This window comes from Fopius arisanus, unplaced genomic scaffold, assembly GCF_000806365.1.
Source record: "Fopius arisanus strain USDA-PBARC FA_bdor unplaced genomic scaffold, ASM80636v1 scaffold00050, whole genome shotgun sequence".
Lineage (NCBI taxonomy): Eukaryota > Metazoa > Arthropoda > Insecta > Hymenoptera > Braconidae > Fopius > Fopius arisanus.
The window spans coordinates 1-18,734 of NW_011887789.1; the positions used below are offsets into that span (position 1 = coordinate 1).

The window sequence follows — 18,734 nt, forward strand, 5'->3', positions numbered from 1 at the left end:
TTTACAAGTGATAATTATTGAGGATGTATACCCCTCAGGAAGTGTTTTTTTTACAAGTGATAATTATTGAGGATGTATACCCCTCAGGATGTGTGTTTTTCGTGGATATTTTTTTTTGGATCAAGATACATGCAGGAAAGCTGTTGGAGAGGTGAAAACGGAAGCTGTATTGTTTTCATCCAACCCGGTGAGTCACTGAAATATATGTATTTTTTATTCGGACCTTTTTACACTGTCTGAATTCATTATTGTGTCTTTGACGACATCCTCGGTGACTAGGCTTTTCAGCCATCTTATAAAGATGATGTGGAGGAAATAAAGTAATCGTATTCATTCATAAAAAAGTCGCAGATTTTTATTCGATAGAAGAATACAAGGAGAGTTTTTCACACAATACAATTCTGTTTCTTATTCTTTATTATTCTTCTTCTGCAGCATGTCGATGTAAGCACTAGCTAATAAATCATCATTGGAGATTCCTAATTTTTCAAGTAGGTTGTTGCAAATGGCTTGGCCTTCCTCCACGGTCTTTTTCCATTTGAAATTCCACTAGATGTGGTTTCCCCCTTCCGCCCGTTCTGCAGTTGGCTAAATTTCAGTTAAACAATTAAAAAACAAAAAGCATTCATACCACAGAAACCAAAATTCACCCCGTCGACTCGTTTGACACCCCAGCATTGCAATAAAAACGTGGTTAATAAAAAAAAAACACCCCAGCATTGCGTGTGGCGCCCTCCCTCTCTTGGGGTGCAGTACTACGATGCTTCACAAATTTACATAGCCAGAGAATAATCCTGCAGTAAAAAAAAAAAGATCGACTGGAAAGGCAGCGCTAGTTGTGTAAAAATTCTTGGAGCAACTGTCCCTGTGTGTGTCATAGCCCCAATTGGCAGTTTTCTGATTTGTATATTACTATGTGAAGCTGCCCTCAGGGTCGCAAAATGCTGAAACCGAAGGCCCTCACTCAGGTTCTCAGCCAGGCTAACACCGGTGGTGTGGAAAATACTCTGTAAGATTAATGCAACATTGATGGAAGTGTTTATTTCATAAAAGTACCATTCTCCGAATGATTTATCAATGTTTCAATTTCTGGTAGATTACTCAGCAGGGATGGAGGCCTTCTGGCATACAGTGGATATGGAGATAAAGATGCTAGAGTTACAGCTGCGATAACCAGTAATATTTGGTCAGCATATGAGAAGAATGGAAGAAATGCCTTCAAAGAGGATGAGCTGCAGTTTGTTCTCATGGATTGTCTGGTAAATTCTTCCCAATAAATGAAACTTTTGTAAAATTTAAGGGCCTGTCTTATTCATGGTATAATAACCTATTTCAGGAGGGAAAAGTTGTCATAACAGAAGTAGCAAATCTTTTGTTATGTCTCTACGCAAAGGAGAACGTAGGTTTTGGTCTGCTGAGAGAAAAAGCGCAGGCCCTCGCCAAATACCTTGATGGACCTCTGAAAACCATCGCCAGTATGCCCTGAAAAAATTCCACAGCCTCTCATTCACCGAGAGTAATCTTTTCCAAATACATAATTTTTTCCATGTATTTTGTATCGGACTGTATATAATGAATGTACGTTAATTAAGAGATTTGTTTTTCTAAGGCAGTGGAAGAAATGGTAGTGAGTTAAGTGGTCCAACCAATTGTACAATAAAGTCTTTATTTAATCTTTAAAATCACAACTTATACAAACAATTAAAATTTCTTCATATACACCCTTACTTTTCGTTAGAGTATAACATATTGTACACAACACGTTTCCTAATTATAAAATTGATGACTATCTGTATTTGCCATCCATTACTCGTTCACGTTACTTTTATTATTGTTCTGCTGAGAATAGCTGCTCAAATGTAATTTCATTCCATAGAATGTTCCTCTTGCAAACCTGTGTACATGGTCTTCTTCATTTGAATTCTTAATTTTTTAATTCACTTATTTGCTTTCTCTCTGATGAACCCCAGCATTAGTACAAAACGATAGGAATTATTTTTTATATTTGAGATAATTCAGTAGAGAAATGTAAGAGGATGAGGCAATATAAGCATATGAGAAATTGTCACAGGATAATCCTTGAATAGCTTTCGTAAGAATTCCGATAGAAAGGTCTCATCAAAAATTTCATTAGGGTCTCCATTGAACTCACCCTGTTGTCTTGCTACTGAAGTCTGAATATAATAATAAATAACTTCAAAACATCCCATAATTAATATGATCATTTGTGTGCACTTGAATTACGGGTGAGTATAGTGAGTACATATTCTTATTCATTTGTATTGATAGATCAACAAAGACGATCGTAATAGTTTTAATATATTTATCCCTCAGATTGAAACAAGGTGGAGATAATTATCTCTCGAATTTTGATATAAATTAAGAATCGAACACCTTAACGTTTAATTTGAGTTTCTCCTAATTAGCGTCGTCTTATTATTACGTTCTTTGTATTAAAATTTTCTGTCTCAATACTCGTGTAAAAATAACGTATACCACGACCTAGTGATTGTAATGTTCATTTTTTTTGTTACAGTTTAAAAATTATTTCTGCGTATTAATAAATTTTACAAATTTGTCTATGAAAGTACAAATTCGCTCGAATTTCGAAAAATGACACGCACCTAATTCTTTCATATTCTCGTTGAATTATCTTCAATTATGATGACCGATTTTTAATGCGACGTGAATAGTTTATATTGATTTTTTTTATCTTAGACAGTTAATTACTAATATTATTCATACACATATTTTTTTGAGCTAAAATGAACGACTTAGAGATGTGAGTGGTCGGAGGATTATATTCCATGTGGAGAACACGCCAGATTATTGCAGTGATCCATAAAAATTATGAACTGAAGGAATAAAACGTCATGAAATCACCAGTTTCCGGAGAAAATATTTGAAGACTGTGGTAAAAAAAAATTTGAACATAAAAGTTTTCTATATTTCTCTCTCGATTTAGAATTATGGAGATAATTCAGTGTTCAGTACGTGTTATCACTTCATTTCTAAATTTGTTAATGATGACAACCAGTCCATGGCATTTTTAATAAATTAAAGGATAATAGATGATGATAAAAATGAATTGTGAAACCACGGATGATTTTTGTACTGGGCTTGCATCATGGATTTTGATGATAATTTATAATCTGGCACTTAATTTATTCTCTATTATTGTAGATTATTTACTAGTACTATAATTTATCTTTCCTCCTAAACCATTTATTTCTATCGTCCAAGGGTTCATTCATATAGGCCTATGAAAATTGACAACCTAATTTTTATCCAATGATTTCGTCATGATAATGAACGTCCTATTGATAAGTATCATGCGACATTGGAGAGTTTAAAAAATATAAATCAGGAGAAACGAAAGTCATAACATAGTGGTAAGTCGTAACAGTTCTATTTTTAATTATTCAGTAACTTCCATGAATATTTCATAAATCAATCCTGAAATTTTTCCGAATATTACTTGCCATGGAAATCTCAGATTTCGTCATGAAAAAAAAAATTAAAGTTCGACTGCCATTTACCTTCTGTCTCTTTCACGTTTGTTACTGAAATAATCACTTTTCTTTTGATTCTTTCAGGATTAGAATATCGAAATTTTATTTTGTGTTGAGTTATGAAAAAATCCGAAGAAAATGAAAAATCTGTTTGGAAAAAAATATAATGGATACAAACAACAGCGTGATTATTTTATCAGTTTGATTGGTTTTAACTCTCCCGTCAATTTTTAACGGACAACATCTAATTAATGATTTCCGTTTCAGCGAGTGTTCATTATTGTATACAGAAGATTAAAATGGTTGATTCTGACTTATCGTAAGTATCTCTCATATTAAAAATTATACGATTAAGTTTCTAGAAACATCGTATGAAAAAATCTTCATGTTTCTACGCGTTTGATTACGCTTCCTATAATTAGAATAATTCTCATTTTTGTCTTTTTTTTCATAAATTTTTCTTAGCGGCAGTGCGGATAAGTTAATTTAGTTCTCTCCGTTACGATAATGATTTTGGAATTAAAGTATCATTAAACTTTGTACATTTCTTCTAAATACCATGGAAACTGAATAAAAATTAATTTCAATAGTTGCCAGACAAGTAAAAAAAAAAGGTTAATTTCTTCGCTCATTTAAATCTAATAAAAACCTATATATTCTTCGAATAGTCCACCACTCATGTCTTTATCAATGTCAACTCAATATTTTCGCATTGATTTTCTAGTGTGAACCAATATTGGTCGAAGGCAGGTGCGAGTTTACGTTTACCTTATGCGTTATAATGAAATTAATGAAAAAATCACGCATAATGAAAAAAATGACTAATGAGTGACTTAATCTCCTTATACAGAATGTAAATAATCTTACCTCGAGAGGTTGTCATTGTTCCTTTCATTAAAATATTTTTTTGATAAATTAAAAAAACAGAAACAATATAAAACAGTCTTCGTCGTGGGTGCTGCACGGATCGTGATATTTGTAGGGTGGTTATTAAATTATATCTTCATTAATTAAGCGTATTACATACGGGAGCCCTTCTGCTGGAGAACCTGGAAACCAATCGTAAAAATTTCCAATTTTACTTCACAAATTTAATCAAGACCGTTGGAACTTCCAATCCGACGGAATCAGTGCCAAAGTGTTATTTCACATTATGAAGATACATCAAATAAATTAAAGGTTAATGATCCAATATCATTGATAACTCACGTACGGCAAAGGGTAACATGATGAACTTAACAAAATGAAAATTCTCGTACGCCATCATTGGTCAAATCAAAGGCTGTGCTAATTATTAAATAAAATGTTAAATCTTTTCGTTATATTTGTTTCACTTCGCTAGCGAATAATCCTTACATTTCACTCTTTATGTGTAAGTAATTTAATTGCTAACTCTTCACAAAAATGACATGCAGCGTAAGTTAAAAAAATTTTTCATGCAGGAAATAATCCGGGAGAAATAAATTAAAACCAAACCAATGGAAAAGATTAAATAAAATTCTTTATTCACTGAGCAGCATGCGTTTACAATAACGGTACTAACATAATCATGATAAGAATAATCATTGATGATACAATACTATTAATATAACAATAAAATTACGTTACACAAAATATATGAGTGAGTGAATGTAATCATGCTCATGCGAAAAGTAAATATCAAAAATACGAATATTTCAAATTTATAATAAAAAAATCCTCTCATCTACGTCGGTTTCAATGAAATTAAAAATATCTTTGGTTTTTCATCCCAAAAACAGTTATCAAAAATGCTACAAATGTCTTTGATGTTTCTAAGTTTATCGATTTTTTTGGTACCAACGATATTGCATAAGAAATAAAATACTGGGTGCCTTGGTGATAGCAAATATTAGAGCAAAATAAAGTTTACAATAAGTAGATCATTCTATGTTACGTTGGTTGTGACATAATTGACTGGATTAATAATTAATAATGGTAAATGGAGACAATTAAATGATTTCAATTAATCACGACTACTTTGGCCTGAGTGGGCTGTATGCGAATGAGTAAAGGGTACCTTAACACGATCGGTTGACTCCTGCTCCTTGTTACCCAAGTGACTTGCTCCATACTCCCGACTTACGACGCACAGGAATTCAGCGTGATCGTCGTTTCCATAATTATATTGAGATCCAATATTGATAAGCTGGAAAGCAGAAAATTTTCAACATAAAAAAAAGCAACCTCGAGTCTCACAACAGGTAAAATAAAAATAGCTCAAATATTTGTATTGTGATCGATTGTGTTGTTTTAATTACGAGTCGTCCTGAAAAATTGGGAATTTTCTTCTATAGATTTTATGGTGCGTATCAAATTTTATTGAAAGTTCAATAAAAAAAATGCTTTTTAATAAAGTGATAGTGATAGCACAAGGGATATCAATCGAATCTTTGAAAAATACACGAATTTTTGGAAATTGATGATTGAACCCCTGGATCCAGTGCATATGGTTTTTTAAAAAAACTGTACCTGTTCAAACTTCCATCCATCCGACATGGTGGAAACCATCTGTGTAATTTCATCCTCATGACACTGCAGTACTCGATAAACATGTTTCTTCGAATCTCTCATTGGTCTCGTGTCCCTGAGTAAGATTCGCTCATTAACAAGTCTAATGAGCTCTGTGATATTGTAAAATTCAGCCTCCTCGAGGACACCTTCCTCAGCTAAGTCTTTATTTATCACTAGTTTACCATGACGAAGGTAATTGAGGACTGGGCTGAAATAGGTAGGATCTCTGTCAATGAGATACGCTCCAGTTTCGTCCTGAAAATGAGTAAAATACAAAATAGACAACAGAAAATTGAGGTTATTCAGACAAGTCAGCATTCAATACTACGATAACCCAAAAGACTTGAATCGGGATAACCAGATGATTGATCCACTGCAGAATATATTGTTTTTCTTTCAAATTTTCCACAAATCACAAGATAAATGATTTTCAATTGTGTGAATAATAAATTAATAGGGAAATTCGAATCACGCGGGTAAAAATTGATGTCAACTAACCCTGTCAGAGATGAGATCCGAGTCCTCCTGGCATAATCGATATAAAAATGAATTTGGATCTCTTGCTAGTGTTGTCTTTGCCGTTAAGAAATATGTACCACCAACATTCAATCGCACCCATTGATTGTTACAACGTTTTGGAATATTATTTTCTGTCATTTCGTGGGAATTTGTATCGTTACAGTCCGCCATTGTTGAACTGGCGTGCAGCAACTGCAATTGTACTGTCTGCATCTAGTTTCAGATGGTTTACGTGGGTGATCGACTCATCGAGAACGCCAACTTCACACCGGAAAATTAAGAACCTGCCCTTCACTGGGGGAAGGAAATTAACTTGTCGTTTAATTTCCAACGCAGATTACGGAACATCAGATTAATTGATTATTAAAGTTGCCCGAGATGGAGTTCCTTCGATGGGGAAATCGATTTGCCAATGGCATCCTGCATTTTGGCATCAATCCAGAGAAAAACTTTTGAGAAGAACTTTTAACAATGAAAAATTGTTGAACAACAAAAAAAAATTCTAAATATTATTTTTCTGGAATAAATGGAAACAATTACCATGATTGCATAAAAATCGGTTCTTCGATATTTTCTCATTAGCACAAGCCCAATTCCTTACCTCCATAAAAACAAACTTCCATCAACTGCCAAAAAAAAATAAATCCATCCCATTAACAGGATACTCCATTCCGAAAAATGCCTGAAAATATAAATTTTCACTTTGAACGTTACACCCTGCAATTAGCAGCACGCGGTTCCCGAAATTCTACGAGAAAATTTTCTCCATCTAATGAGAAGAAGAAATGAAAAATACTTTCGCCATTCTTCAGAGGTCGCATGATTTTCGATAGAAAATTCGTACTTCGAGGCCTCCAGAATTTCACACATTGAAGCTTTATTAGATTTGCAAGCACTGATGGGCTTCTGTAAACGAATCCCGAAGACCGTCAACTGCGGAGCATCCTCAGAATTTCCCTGACGTGCAAACTGATCGAGACATAATCTACAATATTCCTCCTGCTGTTGAAAAATTAAAGATCCACAAAAACAATTATAAAGTGAGTGAATCCGTGCCGGTGATCTGTTCTTGTGGAGATCGGTTTGCCACTCTGTTAATTAAAAGGCAAGTGCAACCCGTTTCTTCCTCTAAAGTTTTAACGAGTTTATAATTGTGATTAGTTGGGCCTGAGTTGATTTATATGTTGATGGGCGCCACTGACTAGTTGGGATAACTATAAACACTGGATAATACCTGTTGAGTACATTCTTGAATAATTACAATTACAATTTGAAGGTTCAAGTAAAAACCTTGAAATTTTTCAACGAATCATTTTATTTCTTGAGTATTCTGCTGATTCTTAATATTCACCTCGATATTCCAGTGAAAACCCGATAAAAAGGCGAAAATTCACGCAATAATTTCCTTGAATTGAAATTTTCATGTACTGAAAATCCAATTATTATTCAACATGAAAGAATAAGTTGGCGTTCTCAATTGAAATGAGATTAAAACTCATGTAATTAAAAGTTGAAATGTTCATTTACCGATTTGGGGATAATTTTCACGTACTTTCCATTAGTATTTCGGGTCCCCATTGTTATTTACGAATTTTTAACAAAAGAAGAGTCTCTCACCTGGGCTTTTGAACCCGACTGAACCCTTTGTATATGAAAGGGGTTGAGGGCTTTTCGCATGTCCAGAATTCCCCGAGGGTTTCATTTCATGCTAACTATGAGAAATGGCCGGCTGGGATAGTGCAGTGTCCAATATACAAAGTTGAAGGCAAATGCTATGGTATACTATAATATCCGGGATTCTATCCTCGGAGTAATATGCCACCTTCGGCATTGGATTTTCCTCGGCAAGGGAAGGTAGGTAGATATTATTTTCAGGATTTTCTGCCATTACTTTCATTTTTTTTTCTATTTTTATCAAGTATTGGAAATCTATTCACAATGTTTATTAGTTTTAAATGAAATATAGGGTAATATTTTATATCTGTCTGGATTATATTTAAGAGATTTTTATTTCCCATTTTTTATGAATTATTTAATGATTAAGTTATTGAGGAACGCTCAGACGAAAATCTGCAATCGTTCCGGGAAATTGAACGGTTCAATTATTTATAAAATTTACCTGGAATTTATTTCCAAGATCAAATGATTTTTTCGGAGAAATTGAATCATCGGGTTGATGTCCGAATTTCTCTCGAATATTACCAATAATATTTGTAATACAAAATTTTTTTTAACTCTTGACGCAATTGGTCATAAATTGCCTCATTGCACACGGGGAAAAAATTTTCTATTGATTATATTATATCCGCAGTTTTTACGAGCTCCAATGTATATATTTCACTATTTGATTGCTGAACTTTGAACTCATGTGGAATGATACGACCCATCTGCCGATAAAAAATTTCGTCTCTCGAATATTATTGTGTATCCAGCAAATTTTTTTATTTGTTCGGATCTTATCGTACTGAAACTCTGCGATTGGTATCGACAAAGTTTCCAATCGAGAGAAGTTTAACTTTAAAACTCTGAATTCCAAGCGACTACCGAACTTATTCCATTTAATCTTCATAGTTTTTGAATTAAATGGTCATGAAATTTAACGCAGTCGTAATTTCCTCATTCTTTCAGATGTGAGTAATTTTTCCGAGTAATCTTTCCGATTATAGGTCGAACTATAACAATTTCCACCAGTAATTACTCCAGAAATAGAAAATACTGCATATGCTCAATTCAATAAACATAAATAGAAATAGGTCGTCTAAACGAGAATTCCGAAACTCCATCGAGCGAATAATTTCCCGTCTTTTCACTTAGTTAACAGTAGTTTATATACAGATGAGTGACTCGTGGATAGCCGACGACCACGACAAACTCCTAGGAGTTTATTATTGGGGCAGCGTCGATGGAGTGAAAAGGGAAGTGCCAGGAATGCTACATTGTGCTGCTACGTATTCATCAGTTTGAATTCTAACGAGTTTAAATGTGACAGGTATCCGTAATCTACAATTATAGGTATTACGTGTTAGAGTACAATGACATGAAATATAATTGACAAGATGAATATTTCGAGCGACTCGAATCGCCATCTGCCAATTTTCCCCATTTTTTTTAAAGTTCATCAAATTTTTGAAAAGTTTAAAAAAACGCTGGAAAATTATTGTAATTATTCACCCGAATGGTACGCAATAAATGAACCTGAAATTCCAATGACGAAAATTTTATGTTCTTTCTTGACGATGGGGTAACAAATGCATCCGGAAGTTGTAACAATTGATAACTCATTGTAATGTTTCAGAATTTATATCTTGCGGGAAAGCAACGACTGTCGAGGGAACAGGTGACACAATTATTCGACGATAATTGGAGAAAGAAGTGCAACATCTGTTGCATGAATTTTTTTTTTGTTCCGGAAAGAAAAGCGAAATTATAATGCCAATGATGCATGAAGCTCGTGTGGCATTCAGTTCGGCTGATTGTTCACCATGCAATTGAAAATTAATGATTGCGGTTGCGATTGCGACCACTGATCGATGGCTTGTTACAAGAGCCAATGTATCCCCAACTCTAGTAGATGTTCATCCTTTTTTGGAAGAACATTTTCGTGCAGCTCAAAGTTTATCGGTTGTATCGATTTGTACGGTTTTTCTCATTCAAGTTTAGTGATAATAAATAAATTCTCTAATTCTGTTTTTTATTTGTCACTCAAATGGTAACTATTCCCCTCGTAAATTAATACTACTGCAATAAACAATTCGATTTTTATTACAGGTTTGTCGTTTATCTGATTTCGAGAGATTATCGTTTCATAATCATTGCATATTACTTTAACAAGACTGGGATCATTTATCCGGATTTATGATTGCAATGCCCAGGAGTAATTAATAAAGTTTATTGCTCCTCGTTATACCATTTTTGTTGTGATCTTCCAGTAGGCAATACTTAACAGACATTCTTCGTGAATTCATCATTGACTTCCGTTACTCAGTTCCATTTTCAGGCAATTATTTACATCCGGAGAAAGTATCCTGAAGTATTGTCGCGGTGCTAATTAATCACTCTGGGAATCTCTGCAATTTGTTATAATAATGTTATTCTTTACTTTCAGTTTGCACCTCAAGTAGTAGCTTTCACGATTTGATGAATAGAATTAAGAAAATTGGTTGAGCGTTGAGCATGTGTTCTGTTCCTCGGCGAAGATCGATTCGACTTTTTCGAAAATTCATGTCTCGTGGAAGTTTCTCCATAGATTTACTGGTTGACAGTAAATATATTCGAAAAAATATTTTTTTTCCTTATGAAAATGCGAAGGGGTTGAAGAATTTTTTTTTGCCAAATATATTTACTCCCCATCATTAATTAAATTTGGCATTGGCATGTCTCATGGAGCTATCCATACAGATTTACTGCTAAACAGTAAATATTGTCGGTAAAACATTTTTTTTTCTTACGAAAATGCGAAGGGGTTGAAGAATTTTTTTTTGCCGAATATATTTACTGCTCACCAGTAAATATATTCATCATCATGTCTCGCAGAAGTATTCATGCGGATTTACTGGTGAACAGTAAATACATCCGCAATTGACATGTCTTGCGGAGATATTCGCACAGATTAAAAAAAAATATGAATATTCCAGAGAAATAATATTATTTTGAGACCTTAGGTGGGAATGCGCTGAGTAAAAAAATGGTGAACATGACAAAGCTAACTAGCTCGACAGTTCACCCCAAAGAATCCCTGTTATCCATGCAGGGAACATATCCCATTCCCTCATTTAACAACTGATATTGATTTTGCCGGTTTTAACAGGCGCAAGCGCTACATCGTTCCAACTTGCGTCAGGGGGGTGCGGTTGTTACCATGGATCCCAGTGTACTCGCCACCATGGACAAAGACGCACTGAAGAAGCAGATTGAGAATATGAAGTACCAATCTACCATGGAACGGTGGCCATTATCAAAAAGCATAGCGGCGTAAGTGTTTCACTCAATACACCTCACCATTACCTATTCATTTGTCTAGACTTATAAAATTCTTCCACTCTTTCAATTTCGACGATTTCTCTTATCTCTTAACACTCGGTCAATAGTGCAATCACTACCGCAGCCTCAGGCATAAGTGGATCTACCGGTTTCTCCAGATATTTCCCGCTATCATCAGCATCTCGGATGTATCTCCACGTATCTTATCTTGCGATGAAAAACCCTGAAATTCCATCAAAATCTTCATGACACCTCAAGACTCCTCATCATTAATTCAAACGATTATTATTTACTCGCCTTTTTATGGGAGTGTTTATACGTAATCGATGATGGGTGGATTTGAGATTAAACAGTGTTGCATTGAATTTTATTTCATCTGTGGTTTACCTGGGATTGATGAGTGATTGTAATTGCGGGAGGACTTGTTTTATTTGTCGATTGATTTAATAAATGGCAAATCATTTGCATTGATGAGATGAGGATTCCGTGAGTTGTCCCATGTGGTCGTGTGTGGTCGTGTGTGGTCGTGCCCTCGATGGATCTAGTCTTGGAGGGCATGAAATCTTGTCGTACCACACTCGGACATCTTCTCCTGAGGTTAGCCGGTTGGCGTTCCAAATTATTCCGTTCGGGGGCGTCTACACCACGAGCGCTGCACTCGCCCACAGCAACCCCCTGCTGCATACCACCCCCTCATCTATTTTTAGTCTTTTCCATCTGCAGTTTTTCCATGAATTTTTTTATTTTTTATCAAAGCCCGTTATTATGAGCGCTCATGCACCATCGATTACCTCTAGACGAGTTTTATCACTCAGATGATGTATCAACCCTTTATTACACTCCACCAAAACTCAGTGTTAACTTCGTTAGCAAACTACCCTTCGTCAGGGGCTCAATTGATAAGGACAACCGATGATTACGAACTGACGTGCAATTACAATCAACTGGTGTATGTGCTGGGTTAGTTTACTTGGCGTTCGTCTCTTCATTATAACAGTACAAAGCATTACATATTCTCGGTGCAACAACCCAGAGATCAGATTTCATGATATCATTGTCCTCATCTTAGGCCCTCCATTCGGCTGGCTAATTCAATGCCATCCATTCAATTTTTATTAACTTCATTCAAGACGAGGGACTTTAAAAAAAAATCGTCTTCTGCGATGGTTAATTGGCGTAAGGAGTCACTGCAATTATTAAATTATTAAACGCTGAATTAATAACTCGTATGACGAGAGTTGAGAATTAATCAATTCTCTAAAAATGTCCGACAGCTTTTTGTTAATAAATAAATAATGAATCTTATCACTACGGAGACAGCAACGGGTCTTCATTCATGTGTCCTCAATTTAATAATTCACTGAATATTTATACATCAGTGTTTCTCGTGATTAATGTCTTACGGTTGAAAGCAAAAGGTCGTATGCGCCAAGGAATACCTTTCAAAGGTTATATCCACCTGTGTCTACTACAATTATCATGCCCATAGCAATACTATGCAACATAGTAAATAATATGTAGATTAACTTGAATGAGAATGATAATTCCTCGAGTAATTCGTCATCGAATTAAATTATTTCCCCCTGTAGATATTATTGCTCCAATTTTTAAAAATCGTTTTTGCAATAGATGCAAACAAACCTGAATACCGTAATTATTATTAACCAAGTGCATTTGCAAATCCATTTACAATAAGGTAAAATGGGACACAAGATAAAATGGAATGCGTGCAATAAAAAAATGAGCGATTGAAGTTAAATGGCGATTGGATTTTTACTCCTCGAGATTCTTGAATAATAAATGTAAAAAAACCACATTATAATTAAAAGAAAAAATTGAGAATGAGATTGAGTTAAAAAGATTTTCTGCACGTGTCTCATTTTGCCTGGCTCTCCTGTACATCCAACATATATATCAATGGAGGAGGGAATCCTGGACTACAAATGGTTCACATGCAGTATTAATTCTCCAAAGATATATGACGGTTGAAGGAGCATGTAGGGTGTACGTAGGCGTCAGGGCAAAACCCAAACCACTGGGATATACCACATATATAGGATGTATAGGATATATACGATATATGTGCACCTGACAATGTCGTAAAGTCGTGAGTAAAGACTTTACCGGATAAAATATGTATTACATATTTTTTTAATCTCCATTATCCCTTTGGACTTCTATCCAGAAATGGAAGACTCGGAAAAGTGATGGGCTGTTTTGCCCTCCATTTTGAGCGAGATGAAAATATATATGTAATGGGTACGACATGCTCTTCTCGTATGGCTATTGTTAGGAGATTTATCCTTTGTTCTCTGGCATTGGAACAACATGACGTCCATATGAACACGAAAATCTCTTCTGGTTGGGTTAATTCAAGGATAATTTGCAGGAGCGATCTCGTTCCCTAGTCATAGTTAGAAAAATCTCTGAAGGGTATTCTTCGCCTTTGCCCTCTTCCCTTTTTCGTTTCTCCTGGAGCAGCCCTTCCGGGTAAGCGATCAGTATTCCAGTCGGTGGTTTTCACCTAAATTTCAAAATTCCGTCAACCACAGCCGGTAAACGTTATTTTCCCTCGGAAATGTGTCTGGGTATGATCTTCCTCATGACTTCGTAATTTCTCTCTCGTTGCCAGGTGGTGATCCTTGGAATAAATGACAAGACCACGTGGGGATTACGAATTATATCGAATCAGATGATCGTTCGATAGGCGAGTTTTCGAGAAATAAAATAGAATAAATGGAAACGGTTTTGCGGTCGATGAGAGTGCGAAGTGAAAGGCGTTTAGAGTTAAGCCGGAACATTTTTCATGGGATCGAATTCCTCTTCATGCTTGTACAACTCCTGCATTTCCTATCCTGGGATGTACCGAGACTCTCGATTACACTTCGAAAAATACTCACTTTCCTCTAGCTGTCTCTGGGGCGATGCGTGTCCTCCTTTTTCCACACAGCATTTTCACATTCGATAAATATTTATCGGACTGATATCCGGGGGTTAAAATTCGCACCGATGTTTGAAGGAACCCTTTGGAAAAATGTCCGCTTCATTTCCAAAGGCAAAGGGTTTTCACCGGATTATTGTCTCACCGAAATTCGACAATTCATTGAGAGAAATATTCGATAAAAATGTTTCCCATAACCCCAGAGCGAAATATGATTGAGGAATATTTGTCGGACCTAATACGGAATTTTCATGATGATTCATTTGGAAATGTTTTTTTTTTAATTACCGTACCCTCACGTAATTTTTCAAATCTTTTTTCCAATTGATGTAAGTGAACTTGAATTCCGTAATTTTCATTGGCCAAGTGCATTTGCAAATACATTTGCAATAAAAATATGATGATTATGGAAACAATATTTCTTTATTATTTTTGTTGAGTGAAACAAGGGACCGAGACGCTTATTCTTTTGTCTCCATTCTCTCCCACTCGTTGAATTCAGTACAATGTCTAAGATAAGTACGAAAGTGCCATACTTATCCTGCCCCCCATGGTGTTCTTACATATATATTTTTCACCTCTCATATGCAGCACGTCTCACTTGTTCGCCTTCCTTTCGGAAGCCTCTCGTTGTCAGTCTCCTTGAACGAGAATCTCGAGTGCAGTTCCTTTCACCAAGAGTTTTGCTTGCCCGACGAGTGTAACGGTGGCAATGGGATATTTGCTGTAACGAGAAAACGATCATACAAGGATCATTGCAATTGATGTCCAGAAGAGGAAAAGAAGAAGCAAGAGGCAATCGACGACGAGAGAGAGGAGCAGTAGTATCCAAAGCCCATGGATTTTAATCAATATTCCCCCAGTGATGTTGACATGCCCATTTTCTTCATTTATCTTTCTCTTCGCCTCTTTGTCCGCGAAGTACATTGCAAAAAAAAAATTGTCTGGTGAATTAATCTCCCCTCGCCAAGTAGATTTACTTCGCACAATCCAAACTTTTCCTAAATTAAATCAAATCCATTTTCAGTCAATATCTCGGAATCGACGGACCACATCGAATTTTTTGCTCCTACATTTTTTATGGAAAAAGATGAGAGCAACAAAAAAGGTATCTATAAAAATATACCTATCTCTCTCCAATTTCGATAAATCGGCGAAAAACGTGCGTTGAAAAAAAAGCGGTCACTCTAGTGTACCACTTGACGACAGATTTGTTGATAGACCATGGAGTAATTGTTATAGGTGCGTTGTTTGGATTGTCGTTATTAAATCCGTCAAGGGGGTAGATGTGGATGAATGTATTGGGTCTGATTGGTAAACGTTGGGTTCTAGCACTCAAATGCGGAAACAGTAAATTCATGGGAGATCTAGAGCATTTGGAGGCAAACAGAAGAGAGGTGGAGTTGAGGATGTTACTGAGGTTGTACGGATGGATATAGCAGCAAGAAAGGGGATGGATTTTAATGGGTTGAGTGGGGTGAATGGTAGAAGAGAGAGAAGGAGATACGCTAATTAACATTGGCTTGTGGGTATAGCTACGGGGCATTTCCCTATTCTCCTCTTGGGACTAATGAATCGATTTCAACGACGACAAACTGCCGTTACTCTCGCCTCTTCCCACACACCCTTATACTACCACTACGTTTCACCAGAGAACGGTTGACAGAAGCGATAAACTGCTTAGTATAGATCCAAACTGTCCCAACTAACTTCTCCAAATAGCCTACAAATAATTCCATTTCAATCAACTCTCCAGTTTGCATTTCATTCGTTTATCCATGAACGAAAAATTTCATTTGATCGATCACTCTCATTATTTGTTTCAGGATGCGAGAGTACGTCGAGGAAAATGAGAAAAATGATCCGTTGATTCATGCACCCGACAAGAAGAACAATCCATGGGCTGAGAAAGGAAAGTGCATAATCATGTAAAAGACGAGTAGCTAAAACTAAACAGAGTAATCAGATAAATGAGCATTGTGAGGATGAGATTTTACAGGAGAGAACAAAATATATCAAACAAATCGCAAGGAAATGATTGACCATGCGTGGGTTATGAGGAATTATTCTTATGAATAGTGGAAATATTTGGGATGAGGTGGAAAGTGAGTTGGAGTGTGAAGAAGATGGAGGGTGGAATTATTTGGAAAAAACCCCAGCTCACCCAGTGATCAATTTACAAACTGATTGGTCCTGCACTGATTGGTCAAAGAAATATGGAATTTCTCAGTGAAATTTTTTATCTGAATTCTCCCATAATCAGCATTGAAATAAAGAACAATCGAATTGGAAAATAAATTGACTCTGCGTGATTTGCGGGTGAGGAGGAATGAATAATTTTCGATAATAAATAAAAGGAATGGCAGATTAAATGGTTATATAAATTTAAACATTCTCATCACGTCGCCAATTGTTTGTCATCGCCATTGCGATTTATTCATTCGAATATGAAAGATTGAATTGAAAGAATTTCATGATTGAATCTTACGTTCGTGGAAGGAAAGTCATTCCAGCGAATTAATTACATTAAATTAATTCTAATCGAAATAACTGATAAACTGAAAATAATTATTGTATTCATTTGCACTATCACAAATATTCAATCATCTATCTGATATTAAATTATAAGCAAAATGAAAAACAGAAGTTGAAATAGCTGACGACTTTAAATTTGATGAAATATCCAAAATTACATATACATATTATATATATTCATATACGTTATTTATTAATGATAACAATGCGACTTAAAATAATGATATTATTATATCAGAGCGATTTCTTACGGTAAAATAAAACATGTGTCATGTGTTAATTCGTGTAACGCCATGAAAAAATAATAAACCAGTCGAAATTGGGTAGTAACTTGAAACTGATGGAAGGATTGAATATCTCGTATGCCTCGTTATCACAATTACTCATCAATTCACACAGAATGTTAGCATGAAAACAATGTGTAGGTTCAATCAATACAATTTGATTATTGCTCCTTACTGCCGTTGTAACGAGGTAAATTGTATAATAAAACATTACGAGACAATGAAATGATGAACAAACAAATTTCAATGCATACGTGCTATCTCTCTGGGTGTCGCTCAATGCAATCAATAAAAGACAGAACTCTGAATTACGATAACAATGGAAACATTGATTAAGTATACCAAATGATTCACTTAACGAATTGACAATTGTCTGGATCTTGATTAAGTGGTGAATCAAATTAAAATTTGCTCGCTGACGTTTTTGTTAGGCTTGACAATGTTTTTATTTTAAAAATTCATTGAATTTTCGATACATTCGTTTTAAGAGTTACGGCCAATGTTACTTTTGAAATGTTATTATTAACTATTTATTGAACGGTTCACCAGGGTTCGACAACAAGGACCATGATTTTGAGACCAAATTTTAAGTAAATCCATTTTTTTTTCTTCCACTATCTGTTCTTCGTATTATTTCGCCTATCCCTGTACGTCAATAGGATATTCATACTGAAGACATTTAAGCTGAGTTTTTATTTTCCTGTTTATTCTCTCTCTCCATTTTTTTTGACACTGAAGTGCAACTGAAAAAAATCGTCTTCATCGAGAGGCATATTTTATTGTACTAGTGAAAAATGCCTTTTCCAAAATTAAATGAAAATTTATCTCAAGAAAAATTCTCAAGAAAAATTGTTACGGAATTTTTTTAGGGGATTCTGTAATTTTTATTCGAATTTTCTCATTCACTCCGTGATCGGTAAACAAAGTTATTCTCCTTGATTTCAAGTACTAAATTTATAACATTTGAATTGTGACAATTGAATTATTTGCTTTCGATTTTTTTTAGTTTCATATAAAAATTTTTTGAAAAATTTTCCAGAAATTTTTTGAAAATTTGGAAAAAATATTCCGATTACAATTTTTTTTTACCCGAGCTACCATCGAATTGTGGGCATGTCCCATGAGCCCAGTAGAACTATTAAATTCTGACAATTGAATTGTCTCAGTGCACTTATGGTGTACTCTAGCCATTGGTACCGGTACAACTCCATGTGGTACCCCCAGCGCATTCGCCAGTGGATGGCGTTTCACTCTCTCGGGCTGTTCCCATTTAACTCCATCACGATTGAAGGTGTATTATATACACGTATAAAAATGGATATGTGGAAAAGGGGGGGGAAGGGGTCCATTGGAAACGAAATGCCGGTAAGTAGCCTCAGGAGGGGGACGAGGGGTTACTGCAAAGGGGAAGTGAGGAGAGGTGAGAGGCAG

At 35.4% G+C, this 18,734-nt stretch overlaps 3 protein-coding genes across 4 annotated transcripts; 2 read left to right on the forward strand and 1 right to left on the reverse strand.

Moving 5' to 3' along the window:
• Nucleotides 1-840: 840 nt before the first annotated feature.
• Nucleotides 841-1,685, forward strand: Lamtor2 (Late endosomal/lysosomal adaptor, MAPK and MTOR activator 2). The gene is made up of 3 exons (XM_011306812.1): nucleotides 841-1,009; nucleotides 1,097-1,259; nucleotides 1,337-1,685. The coding sequence occupies exons 1-3, from the start codon at nucleotides 942-944 to the stop codon at nucleotides 1,484-1,486; spliced, it is 381 nt and encodes a 126-aa protein (XP_011305114.1). The 5' UTR covers nucleotides 841-941; the 3' UTR covers nucleotides 1,487-1,685.
• inc (BTB/POZ domain-containing protein inc) lies at nucleotides 1,650-7,026 on the reverse strand. 2 transcript variants are annotated; one of them, XM_011306811.1, is made up of 4 exons: nucleotides 6,543-7,025; nucleotides 6,003-6,299; nucleotides 5,551-5,679; nucleotides 1,650-4,561 (listed from the first exon to the last, which is right to left on the reverse strand). In XM_011306811.1, the coding sequence occupies exons 1-4, from the start codon at nucleotides 6,774-6,776 to the stop codon at nucleotides 4,532-4,534; spliced, it is 690 nt and encodes a 229-aa protein (XP_011305113.1). In that variant the 5' UTR covers nucleotides 6,777-7,025; the 3' UTR covers nucleotides 1,650-4,531. The 2 variants fall into 2 exon arrangements, with proteins under 2 accessions (XP_011305113.1, XP_011305112.1); XM_011306810.1 differs by lacking the exon at nucleotides 1,650-4,561 and having other exon boundaries at nucleotides 5,025-5,679; nucleotides 6,543-7,026.
• A 487-nt stretch (nucleotides 7,027-7,513) lies between these two features.
• Nucleotides 7,514-17,981, forward strand: Ggamma30A (guanine nucleotide-binding protein subunit gamma-e). Its single transcript, XM_011306813.1, has 3 exons — nucleotides 7,514-7,668; nucleotides 11,371-11,534; nucleotides 16,311-17,981. The coding sequence occupies exons 2-3, from the start codon at nucleotides 11,422-11,424 to the stop codon at nucleotides 16,414-16,416; spliced, it is 219 nt and encodes a 72-aa protein (XP_011305115.1). The 5' UTR covers nucleotides 7,514-7,668; nucleotides 11,371-11,421; the 3' UTR covers nucleotides 16,417-17,981.
• Nucleotides 17,982-18,734: the final 753 nt, after the last annotated feature.

Coding starts and splice junctions, on each gene's coding strand:
- Lamtor2 (XM_011306812.1), top strand. CDS start 942: ATGCTGAAACCGAAGGCCCTCACTCAGGTTCTCAGCCAGGCTAACACC. Junction 1,010..1,096: donor GGTGGTGTGGAAAATACTCT/GTAAGATTAATG, acceptor AATTTCTGGTAG/ATTACTCAGCAGGGATGGAG. Junction 1,260..1,336: donor TTGTTCTCATGGATTGTCTG/GTAAATTCTTCC, acceptor AACCTATTTCAG/GAGGGAAAAGTTGTCATAAC.
- inc (XM_011306810.1), bottom strand. CDS start 6,776: ATGCAGACAGTACAATTGCAGTTGCTGCACGCCAGTTCAACAATGGCG. Junction 6,300..6,542: donor CGGATCTCATCTCTGACAGG/GTTAGTTGACAT, acceptor ACTCATTTTCAG/GACGAAACTGGAGCGTATCT. Junction 5,680..6,002: donor ATGGATGGAAGTTTGAACAG/GTACAGTTTTTT, acceptor TCTGCTTTCCAG/CTTATCAATATTGGATCTCA.
- Ggamma30A (XM_011306813.1), top strand. CDS start 11,422: ATGGATCCCAGTGTACTCGCCACCATGGACAAAGACGCACTGAAGAAG. Junction 11,535..16,310: donor TTATCAAAAAGCATAGCGGC/GTAAGTGTTTCA, acceptor TATTTGTTTCAG/GATGCGAGAGTACGTCGAGG.